This window comes from Corvus brachyrhynchos, unplaced genomic scaffold, assembly GCF_000691975.1.
Source record: "Corvus brachyrhynchos isolate BGI_N302 unplaced genomic scaffold, ASM69197v1 scaffold115, whole genome shotgun sequence".
Lineage (NCBI taxonomy): Eukaryota > Metazoa > Chordata > Aves > Passeriformes > Corvidae > Corvus > Corvus brachyrhynchos.
This window is the reverse complement of record NW_008239553.1, coordinates 11,948,028-11,960,064: the sequence shown is the minus strand read 5'-3', so window position 1 is coordinate 11,960,064 and position 12,037 is coordinate 11,948,028. Positions and strand designations below refer to the sequence as shown.

General features: G+C 44.1%; 2 protein-coding genes and 1 long non-coding RNA gene across 4 annotated transcripts in view; 2 read left to right on the top strand and 1 right to left on the bottom strand.

The window, feature by feature from the left end:
• Positions 1-117: 117 nt before the first annotated feature.
• SRSF5 (serine and arginine rich splicing factor 5) lies at positions 118-3,767 on the top strand (the record flags this gene model as incomplete). Its single annotated transcript, XM_017741625.1, has 6 exons — positions 118-215; positions 412-507; positions 852-921; positions 2,222-2,295; positions 2,612-2,722; positions 2,875-3,767. Coding segments are annotated over 6 exons (699 nt in total), but the record flags the coding sequence as incomplete, so codon positions are not given.
• A 2,773-nt stretch (positions 3,768-6,540) lies between these two features.
• Positions 6,541-11,025, bottom strand: SLC10A1 (solute carrier family 10 member 1). Its single transcript, XM_017741908.1, is given in 7 exon segments — positions 6,541-7,225; positions 7,228-7,316; positions 8,262-8,345; positions 8,640-8,734; positions 9,690-9,900; positions 10,609-10,831; positions 10,834-11,025. Coding segments are annotated over 7 exon segments (1,059 nt in total). The 5' UTR covers positions 11,009-11,025; the 3' UTR covers positions 6,541-7,043.
• The window catches only part of LOC108448536, an 8,949-nt gene continuing 7,622 nt past the window's right edge, over positions 10,711-12,037 (top strand). Inside the window, exons 1-2 of one of the 2 annotated variants that reach the window (XR_001864434.1) lie at positions 10,711-10,802; positions 11,132-11,318. This is a non-coding gene — a long non-coding RNA (uncharacterized LOC108448536). Of the gene's footprint in view, positions 11,319-12,037 lie in introns of both variants that reach the window. The other variant, XR_001864433.1, reaches the window with a different exon arrangement.

Genomic DNA, 12,037 nt, shown 5'->3' with positions numbered 1-12,037 from the left:
TAGTGCTCACTCGTGTTTGAGGTTTATGAAGCTGCTGCTGAAGAAAATCCATTAACGTCCCCATCAAGGCACACTGCATGACAAATAAGTATCTGCTCGTTCATTGGAACGTAATTGTTTGTTTTTGTTGTCTTGGTTTTGCAGGAATTTGAGGATCCAAGGGATGCAGATGATGCAGTTTATGAATTGGATGGAAAAGAGCTTTGCAGTGAGAGGTGAGGTGTCCTATTTCATGGCTATACGAGCTTGGGTATCTAAAATAAGAATTAGTTTAAACTTGAGTTATGTTACTGGTACCGTTCAGACTATTTTGTGTTCGTTCGGTTCTTTTTTTTATTCCTTGCAAACTACAAGCATATATAAAAGAAGAAAAACTTGAAAACGTGTGGGTTTTTGTTTTTCTCTTCCCAGGGTGACAATTGAGCATGCCAGAGCACGCTCAAGGGGCAGAGGCAGAGGGAGGTACTCTGACCGGTTCAGTAGCCGCCGCCCGCGCAGTGACAGGAGGTATGTGCAGCTCCAAACCAGAGCAGTTTAAAAAAATGAGCTTTGGGCTCATCCCAAAGAACATGAGCTAGAATGAGCTATTAAAAGGTGTTACTTGCGTTTTGTCATTTTATGTGGCAGTAGGATAGTGAGGATGACAGAACTTCTTAGATATGTCTGTCATCCTTACACTCCCTCCTGCAAGTACTTAATGCCTGCCCTAGGTTGTTTGGGGTGTTACGTAGCTCAGGTTGTAGTACTAATGATGATATGCTGATAACAGCTCTTTAGATAGTCTTTGTTAATATTTAACGTGGTTATACTTTATTTACTAATACAAGTCTGAATTACTTATTTCAAAACAGAAACGCCCCACCTCTAAGAACAGAAAATCGCCTCATAGTGGAAAATTTGTCTTCCCGAGTCAGCTGGCAGGTTTGTTGAAACACGATTAACTATTTTGACTTCATTTAATGGGTATGTAATGTAATTATTTTGTAAAATAATTAATTAAATTAAAAGCTAATTTGTTAAAATGTTTATGTAATTAATATGATTTTTAGTAATGTAACTTAAATATTTTGAATGAAAGCTAGTTAACGTTAATTCATAATAATAATAAATTTATATGTTTGAGGATATATATTTTTTTTTTCTTGTTTTTAAAATCCATTTTAACCACATATTAAACCCTTTATTTGCCAGCCTATCTGTGTCGTTGGCCTTATGACGAGGAGTGCCTGTGGGTTATCCTAATCGTTCTGTCTTGGTCACTCTTGGTCGGGCCTGGTTGACTTTCCAGTCAGCTCCTACAATGTCACTTGGCCACCTCTAGATCTGTGTTTGCCGGTCTAGACGTAATCGATGCACTCCTTAAAGTGCCACATTGCAGCGGTCCCAGAGCGTTAACGAGATCTGATTCCTAAGTTGAGAGCTGTTCTTCCTGTAACGCTTCCGAATAACGAGGTCCTGGTCGAAAAGAGTTGAAAGATTGGAAATTAGGTGGTCGTTGGAATCCTGATCGCAGTAAAGTGGTCCTTGGTGACATCAAGCATAGAGAATGTCTGGATCCATCCATAGTCTCCTGATAGGGAGGGCAGTGCGATTAATGGCTTCCATCGACTGGGTAGTGTTCGGCAAGTGGGTGGCGAAGAGCCAGTCGGGCATATGTCATGACGGTATCTCCGGTCGCTTAATGCAGTTTGCTGCTTGGCTAGCCTAGGGAAATGTTAATAAAGGTAAAGTAAACTATATTTTTAATGACATATGGGGCACAAAATAATTGGTGTTATGTAAATGTAATTCTCTATTCGTGTAAGACTTGTAATGTAAATGGAGACTGAAATAGTCCAAAAATATATGGGTAGTATTTCAAAGTCAATCCAGTATATATAAAAATGTGCTTTTTTATTTCTTTTTCTCTCTCTCTTTCTTTCTCTTTGTTATTTAATCTATAAAATCATTGTAGACTAATATTTACCTTAATGTTAAGACACTTTTATTAGCATTTTGCTTAAAGCAATATGCTTTTGTCATTTATTTCGTGCCCTGATACAGATCATGATACAGATAATGCAATTTTGATAGAATACAAGTATGGCAGTTGCCATGTTTGTGATTAATCTAACAATTTCTCTTCCAGTAGTCATAAGTTTCTTTTGTTTGCTTTAAACTGTTTTTGTATAGATAAGTGTCAGTTTCACTTCTTTGCATAACATAAGTGGTCTTGTGTTAGGATCTCAAAGACTTCATGAGACAAGCCGGGGAAGTAACCTTTGCAGATGCACACAGACCTAAGTTAAATGAAGGGTAAGCCTATCAAGTGACCTCTTGAAAGCTGTGGAGTAACCTGCATGTGTAATACTTGGGGAGGGAAGCTGGCTACTTTCAGTGTCAGCAGCTGCTCATGGCTTAATTTAGCTACCCTTTGAAAATGCATGTGGGAGATGTTTGGGGAGGGGAATTTTTCATGCTTCAGTGATAACAAGGGATAATTACCCTGAGCATCGTAGGGTTTGGGGGGTTGGTTGGTTGGTTGGTTTTTTTTCCAGTGTAAATTTCACTTGTATTGGTAACTACAATTTGTAATAATTTTATGTTTGGGGATTTTTTTTTTTTTCCATAGGGTTGTTGAATTTGCCTCTTACAGTGATTTAAAGAATGCTATCGAAAAGCTTTCTGGTAAAGAAATTAATGGAAGGAAAATCAAACTAATTGAAGGCAGCAAAAGGCACAGGTATGGATTTCTACTCTTACATAATGCTGAAGCATTTACTGAGAGACTTTGAAGTCAGGGACCAGGCAGCCGAGCTGGAGAGCGGGGATTGCCTGGTCACACCAAGGCCCGTGAGGTTGCGTAGCTGACCCTGGTGCTCTCTGTGCCCTCAGTAGGTCCAGGAGCAGGTCGCGGTCGCGCAGCAGGAGCTCTTCCGGGTCTCGCAGCCGCTCTCGTTCCCGCAGCCGCAAGTCCTACAGCAGGTCACGGAGCAGGAGCCATAGCAAGTCTCGATCAGTTAGTAGATCTCCACTGCCAAACAAGAGCCAGAAACGTGGTTCTTCCAGCAGATCCAAATCTCCATCATCCGTGGATCGGCAGAGGTCTAGATCAAGGTCCAGATCTGTTGACAGTGGCAACTGAACTATAAATAACTTGCCTTGGGGGCCCTTTTTTAAACCATACTTGCTAAAACTTGTGGTAAGTATGTGACTTTCTGTGGGGAAGGGTTTGGATGGGGAGGGGGGAGGGAAGGGGAAACTTTGTAGATGTGGACCATGGTGGGAAGGGTTATTGACTAATTGTATTACATGTTTTTTGATAACCCTTTTCTTGCTCACATTTTTTGTGAATGTCTGAAGTGTATAGTTTGTGTATATTGGCAGAGCTCTTTATAACTAAAGCAGACAAATTTTTTTGTACTCTGCAGTCATCTGGACACTTAATTCTCAGTATATGCAACTGTGAATAGCAACTCAAAAACATTAGTTTAATATCTCAGACTAATAGCTTTAGGCATCTAAGAGCTCTATATGTGCTTGTACATAAAGCTTTATTTCAGAGGGTATTTTTTTGTGCTTTTGAGACACTGTTTCAGCTATAGGTCAGCAGATTAAGTGCTGGTCGGTACTGGTAATAAAACTTTATTTTAAAATATTTTCATTTAATATGACTTGCACTACACTAAGAAAATGCCCATTTCACTGCCCTGTGGTAATAATATTCTATAAAGCACTCTTATTTCTTGATACCTAAGAATGAAATAAATAAAGTATAAAGAAACATTTCTGCTTCTAGTTTGTTTCTTAGTGTTAATAAAGTGGTGGTGACTGTGTTAAAATCTTTCTTGAAGATGGAGCTGTGGCAAAGTGATAACTCTTTTGGGCAGGGGGGAGAAGTAGCATCCTTTAAAATACATCGTGTGATGTCCTTGGATGTCTCTGTGTTCTGAAATAAGAACATTGATAATCAGGCTGACATAGTTCGTAGCAAAAAGGGGGAGTGGATGAGTCATTTAGCTTTTAATCACTTGGGATAAGAAGTGTGGAATGTTAAAGACATGTAGTCAGCATACTTCATCAGTGTGTTTGTGCACATGCATATGAGAACACTGAGGTCCAGACAAACCATTTTTGTAGGCTGTAGTCCTGGTTCTGGGGGTAGGGTGATAAGTTGGGTGGGAGTACTGCAGCAGGGGTTCTCAGAGGTTCTGTGTTTCAGTGTTTGTGCCTTCCAGTGGCAGCAGTCCTCTGCAATCCCTCTATTTTTCAAGGCATCACCCACAAGAGAACTTCAGAATTTATTTCTAAAAACAATGTGTTTTCATATAAAGTGCTTTACAAAGCTATTCTGGTAATTGTTGAAACCTTTTAAAAGATCTTCATACCCTAGGCTAGAATTTGGATAGATTGTAGGAGGCGCAAGGTGGTTTCTCTGAGAGCGAGGTCTTGGCCTTGTGGGAGGTCAGGAGATTGGTCTCTGCAGCCCTGCTGCCCTCTCCCTGCTGCTGCAGAGTTCCTGGGTGCCAAGCTAAGGAGGGAGGAGGAGCTTTTGTGTCTGGAGGTGGCAGTGTATAGGCCTGCCAGGCGCTCCCAGGAGCAGGCATTGAGAGGGGGTAGGATCCACAGTTAACTGGATTGTTAACAGCTTTGGGGCGTGGGAGGCTTCATTATCAGAGCCGTAGTGGTGCAGATGCGGGACCTCATCCCAAGAGGTGTGGAACAAGGAGGCTTTAACTTCCAGGGTTAAAGGTAGCATTCACGCCCACCAGGGTGGAAGGTCAGCCGTGTTGAGATCTCAAGTCAGTTGATCCTTCTTACTTGGATGATGATGGGCATCTGTGTCCAGGTGGGACTTGGCTTCAACTGGAATCCAGGTAGCTGAAGGTACTTGGTGTGATGAAAGGCATCATAGACTTCTCTCTCTCAGGCTAAATGTGAAGTATTACGTGGTCTATAGGTAGTTACTCTGAATTCTGTTTCTAGACTGCACTACTTACTTGCCTTGCAAGCAGCATGAGTAGGTGTCTGCATTTTCCCAGGGGAGCTTCTTGTAATGATGAGCTTCCTGTTAAAAACAGACTCCAGGCTTTGCAGTATGGAGACTTACGTTGATTTCTGGCCAGAAATTACTCTGTGTTTATTAAGTGTAGGTTCTTGATGTGAACCTGTTTATTCTTAGTTGAGATGAACTACAATAGTTCGGACATTGGACATGTTGATTCCAGCCTTTCCTGGTAGAGTGTGTGTAGTGTGACCGTACCTAGGTGGTGTCTAGAGCAGGTGTGTTGAGTTCACTGACTGCTACAAAGGAAAGCGCATTCAAGGTTCATCTGGCTTTGGAGGTACAGCTTGCTGGGCCCAAACTCAACACACAAAAGCAGTTTGTGTGGCTGTGATCATGGTTTGTGTGGACTCTGCTGTGTGGGATCACTGGTACCACAGTATCCATTGGAAGATGGGAGCGACCAACAGCCCGTGGGCTGCTTGGCTGTGCATTGAGTCTCGCTGGCGTCTGCACAGAGAAACTTCCAGAGGTCATCTGGGTCTGTTAGAGAAATTGCATTAATCTGCAGTGGTATCGTGAGGATATGCTTCCATCATGTGCCAGCAGGACAGTTACAGGTAAGTGAAATTAAGAAAGGGACCTGATGTCAGCAGTGACTTTCTTACAGGCAAAACTGGGACAGTCACTTGGCAGCATGTTCTTCAGCTGTCCCAAAGGGTTGTCACAGTGGCTTTGAAGTCACTGAAAGTCTCCTTTCTGGGCTGACAGAGCCAGGCTTAGTCAGGAGCAAGGTCTTTGGAGAATAACAGTGTGGGTGCAGATGGCTCCGTGGCTGGTGTGTAATGAGCATGTAGATAAGTCTGACATAATGGCTGGAGACCTATGAGCTGGCTGCAGAAGGTGGAGCTTGGAGGGTTGGGAGAGTAGCTGCTGCAGAATCCATATATTGTTTTCCACTGTTTCTGCAATGTCTTGACACTGATTTTGTATCTTGAGCACTGATTGTGTCCACACCTGCACAGATCACTTTTGCTGCTTCTGAAGAAAGAGAAAAATGTGAGAATAGGCAGTTCTGAAACTAGGTTAGGGAAAGGTGGTGACAGCTACAACTGGGATTACTGTGTGATTTAAAATGAGAGGAAGGAACTTGGGAGCCTTGCCAGAAGACTGAAGCCATTTTCTTTCCAGTCATTTATGACTTGGAGGCTGGAAAACAACCCTTTTGTTACAGTAGTCTTGCCAGCACTTCCATGGCTGTTTCCAGTATCAACGGCTTTGCACTGAACACACACCCGAGGATCCAAATTAGTGTGTTTTTTCCCCCCATTAAGTTATCCTTCAGCATAGTTATAAGATGTAGTAAAGTGATCCTGAAGCAGCTCTGTAGCAGCTACTCTGCTGCATCTCTGTCTCAAGGCACTGGAGAAAGCTGGACTGGCAGCATCAGAGGGGTGACAGGTGGAGGATCTCATTTAGCAGTGCCTCCTTCAGCTATCTGTGCAGTTAGTCAGCTGAGCTTTGGCATTACGGACCTGCTGGAGTTGGAGAGTCTACTTCACATCTATACCAATATTGTATATATTTTTAAATTAAGTTCAATCTTTTTACATACTTCTCTAGAAAAAGATCCAAATGTTTCCTTCCTTTGGCTGCAGTACTTGGTAGTTCTGTCCTCTTCTCCCTCACCCCACTTCAAAAGCGACGCCCTTCAGGGAATCACTTAGCAGCTTGAAGCAAAGCTGGGATTTGTTGCATTGAAGAATATGTAATGTTTTTGTGTAGTTTTAGCCGCACGCAAACACCCCTGTTCTTTGCTCAGTGCAAGTCATGACTTTTGCAGGGTGTCCAGTGTAGCACCGGACTGTGAAAACCTGAGCCCTGATAGTTTTGATAGTATGTAACTGTATGAAACATTCTGCTGGTGCAAGAAGTCCATGAAATTTCTAAGGTCTTCAGTTACCTCTGAATTTTTGACTCTGATTTAAATTTAATGTACTGGGTATGTAATCCCGAGTTAAAGAGCGACTGGATTCTGACTTCATTTTAAAGCAGTGATTCATTGGTAGTTATATTGTAAGCATGTGTGGCTTAGCTTGGAAAGCATAAGAAAGAAAGGAGCAAAGCTGTACCTGCCATTGACTTGCTTTATTCTGTCATGGATTCGAAAGACCAGGATGAGCAGAAATCCCTCTCCAAGCTGGAGCAGCAAGTAGAGTAGTGGGAAGAAATACAGGGGCTGATGATCTCTGGGGCAAAGGCGACCTTGAGGATAGCTGAGCAAAGCTGTGCGTTCTGGCAGCCAGTTTCCATGCACACTGTCTGCCTGCAACTGAAGGAGAAAAAAATAGATTACAGATTAAAATTGCTTCAGACAACTGAAAAAGAACCCTGCCCACCTTGCTGGTGTATCTGCCTGTGCCTAAAAGCTGCTCTGTCTGGAAAAATACTGCAATCCCTAGAAGGTTTTGCCTCCTGCTCCCCTTGCAATGGGCAGAGACAGATGATGTTACAAATGTGAACTTTGTTCATAATGGTATTGGAAGCCTTGTGTCCTGCTCTGGACTCTGCATCTTCTTGCAGGGAAGGAACCTCCTTCTGAGGTCATAAGAGTCCAACATACGAAGGTATAAAATAGGACTAGGAGGATTCCTACCTGGTTTAGGTAGGATGAGGAAAAGAAGGAGGAGCAGGTTTTGTATGCCAGGTTTTCATTCTAAATTCCTGGGGCTGTATCTGAATGCACTGACTGGTTTGGGGTAGCAATCAGCTGGGGAATAATTGTGTCACTTGGGGTTTGAGCTCTGTTGGTACTTCTCAGTTCTTTGGATTTGGGGTTTTTTGGGTTTGGAGTTTCTTTTGGTGCTAATAATTCTCCCAGCTTCATTACTGAGACCAGAGGTTGGAAATATGTTTAGCAGGTCACTAGTGACCTTAAGACAAAACAATCCATCTGCTTGTTCAGTGAACCTTCCATGGTGATCAGGTGCCTGTGTCAAAAAAAACCTGCTTAGCTATTCCTCCCTCATCAGATAAGCCAAGCAGAGGTTAAAGTAATTTCTCTTCCCACTCAAAGTATGGGAGTCAATGGCTTGGGACCAGCTTGTACTGTGTCTGGTTGTATTCCTAGGTCCTATTTTGGGTGACTGGGGTCAGTGTTCTACAGAAGTATATCCCTAAAATCCATGTTTTCACCATTGCTCCACGAAGCAGAGCTGCCATACTTCTCTGTTCCTGACGAGAGAGAGAGAGGGGAGGTAGGTGTGGAAGAACATACCAGTCATCGAGCTTGAAGGCTGCAGAGACAGCATAGCCCAGCAGGAATCCAGTGAGAGGCATTAAGGCAGAAGATCCCAGGAGGTGTTGCAGTGGGGATTCTGTAACACACGTATCAAACAAGGAGTCCCGTGGAAAAGAAATATATACGGACCTATTCTTGGTAGATGTTTCAGAGATGTTTATTTCTCCAGCCGCATGGCCGGGGCTCTGCTGAGGAACTGCTCAATCACGGGACCCAAGGGTCCCTGCCCACACAGGGGAACACAAAGCAACCGATGGGGAACGAGGCTGACCAGGGGCAGGGAAATCCCGTGTCCCGAGCAGGGGCCCCTCTGCCAGGGCTACATGGCAGGGGGAGGAGACCCCGACAAGGAGGGATGGTGAGAAGACGACCATGATACAGCTTCCCATGTTGGCCACAGACAGAACAATTATAGCAGCAGATGACAGTAGAAGCATAACCATCCCTGCCTAAAATAGAAGTGATTGAGATGAGGACAAGAGAGAAATCCCCAGCAAAATCGGGCTCAGCTCTTAGAAGCAGCTGTACCCAGTTCCCCGTCCATCACGTGTGAAGTACACAGAGGGCATAAGTGACTTTCATGGACGTAAATGTTATCAGTAATCAACAAGAGACCATCACGGGCTGTTACCGAGAGAGACCTTAAATAACCAAATACCTTTCTGGTCTGTATGTGAAATGACTGGTCTTGCTGCACAAGCTGCTTGCTTCTCAGGCATTGCTACATGTCTCTGTCCAGGTCCCTTTGTGACTCTAGTCCACCCCAAGCAGGTGCCAAGGAAACCACTTTACTCACAGGTAGAGCCTAGTGGAGTTCTTGAGTTAGACAATAGTGTTTGTGGTTGTCTGGATTTCTGTTTTGCTGTTTAAATGCCTGATGTATAAAGGAGGCAGGGACATGATTCCAGGCATGAGTGGACACTTGGTGATCTAGTGGCTTCTGTTGGATAGGTATCTCAATGACTTCAGCAGCAACATTGTGATTTGGTTTTTGCCTAGTGCTAGATGTCTGAGAACAGTGGGGTGGGTTTCATTTGTTTTGGGATGGTTATTGTGTGTTTGGTTTTTATCTGGGTTCTGCTTTGGTTACAGCAGTAGTTGAGGGTGGTGCCTATGAGGTTCATTAGTGCTGATATAGCAAAAAACCCCCAAAGTTAAAACTGAAGCCAAGGAGAGCAATGTAGGAAGTTGGCTACAAAATGTCTGCCTGGAAAATATGGAGAACTTCTCCTTGGGCAAATATCGTAATCACTGAAGTGGTGAAGTGGATGTCTTGAGCTCAGTCCTCAACCCTGTCATTGATTTGTGTCATGTCTTAAAGAAGTTAATATGTCTGTGATTCTATGTTTGAAAACTTCCTCAAGGCCCTTGACTGAAAGGCCACTAGCACAGGATAGTTCTTACCTTGGTGACAAAGCCAGTGTACTGTGGTTTCTTCTCATTCAAGATGATGCCAATGGCACAGGGGATTAACATCAGCACCATGGAGGTGATTATTCCTTTGTAAGGTACCTTGCCCTCCAAATCACCCTCATAGAGTCCTCCTGAGTAAAGGTACAGAAGCAGTGGCAGTAATCCAATTGCCAGGACCATTGAGCATGCGGTCATAGCAGCACTGAGATGAAGAAAGGACCCCTCAGTAGAAGAACAACACTTTTTAAAAATGGAATATGCTCATCTGATTACTTGCCTGGACAGATGATTTTAATGTAAGACTTTACCTTGCTTTTTCCCAGCTTGTCACTGAGATCTCCCCAACATCACTGACAGGTTGTAGAAGGATGTGATATGAATGGAGAAGTGAGAAGATGACTCAAGTTTCACACAAGGTGAGAAAGGACCCTTGTCATGGGTACAGTTCACATTTCAGAAATTCACAACTGAGAGAAAAAGTAATACTTTGCATTTTCATGCTGGATCTTGCTTTATTGCTAGGGTTTGTTGGAGAGCGGTGTTCTGCTAGTTCAACGTTTCTCCCTGATGCAGCCTCTTCAGGCAGCGTGACCAGTTTACACAGAACTCCACGGATACATACAGCATATATATATGCTCTATGTACTGCTACATGGAGCTGAAAAAGTGTTCCTGCACCCATGTCATCAAGAGCAGCATGCCAATGCTTCAGAGAAAGGAACAAAGTCCCGTTGTAAACAGGGACAAATTAACTTACCGAGCAATATGGGTGCTTTAAAAATGTTTTGGACTTAGCATTTCAGTCTTTGTCCAGCTTCTTGCGGCCTCCTTATATTGATTAAATTAGTTTCGGAACCAGTCGTATGACTAGATTGGCCTGGACAATCAAGGGGTATGTAGCTTTCCTTACCTGAGGTTCATGTCCCCTCTCAGTGCCAGGCTAAAGATGTTGGAGAGGTTTCCCCCTGGGCAGCAGCCACAGATGAAGATGGCCAGGGATTCTGAGGTGCCCAACTGGAAGAGCTTGCCCAGTAAGAATGCTGTCAAGGGCATGATGCTGTACTGAGCCATTACGGCTATTGCCACATCTTTAGGTCTCCTGAGGTGAGTTGTGATCTTGGCTATCTCCATTGTCCCAGAGACATCATGTTGATGAGGAGGACCACGATAAGGATTACATTCAGGGCTGTGTCTGTAGCCTGCTGTCCAAATGCAAAGGGTGGTGCCACACTGGTCAGAGAGGTGCTGCTCTGCGTGCAACCTGGGCTCCACAGTTCTGGGCTATCAAAAGCTCCCTTGGTCTTGTTCATCTTGCTGAGGGGTTAGGAGGCCCCTACTACTGTAAGTGGCTGGGAAGGTGAGGGAAGGATTGATTCAGAAGTCCAATAACATAACATTAAATTAATGCAAGCAAAACATGAGCTCTCTTTCAGGACACCACTCTTACCCTTCAGCAGCTGTTGAAACAGAAATCTGTGTTTAGAGCGATCAGCTGTGAACCCCATTCACTTTGGAAATATCCTGTGCAGTTTGTGTAGCTTCTGCTCTGGTCCTCCACCTCCTCCAGCATCCACCCTCACAGTGAGACAGCTGCTGAGAGCAAGACAGAGACAGTTCAAGGTGGGTAGAGACGACAGGTAAAGACGGGCACTTCATACAAAGGAAAATGAACCAGAGCTCCTCTCATCCACATGATACTGCTGAGGCCAATGCTTGAAAACATGATGCATCCAGGGTACTTTATTTTTAATGAGATTATAAAATACTTATTCTTCTGGACATAAATAAATCTTTTGATAGCAAGGTCTAGGAAGAAATTACTCTGTGGGTGAGTAATTTCTCTAGTAAACTCTTAGGGGCCTTCATGTCTCTTTTCCTGATGTGTTGTCTGACACTGTCTAGAAATTTTTTGGTTGCATATAGGAAATAATTCTCCGAGTCTTACCAACATTGAAAATATTATTCCCTCCTTAGCGCTGAGGGAAGGTTCTGCATGGTAGGAACCTCAACTGACCTCTGCAGTGCAAGGCTGGGCTCGATGGGCATCCAGGCCATCCAGGACCTGGGGTGTTCTGCACTGAGATCCAGCTGGGGCTGCAGACATGACACAAACTCTCCAGGCAAAGGCAAACAGGCAGCTGTCCCCCCACCCCCAGACTGGTCCCTGTGTGTGCTTTCAGTACAAGGCTGCACGGCGTGACACACTCAGTGCTCTGGTGTGCAGGGAAGCAGGGCCTGAGCAGCTGCTGCTGGGGTGGGAAGAGGGACTGGAAAGGTGGTTGATCCTCCAGCTTCTGCAAGGGTGTCTGCTGCTCATCCTGTCACTGCTCCCTGTCCCT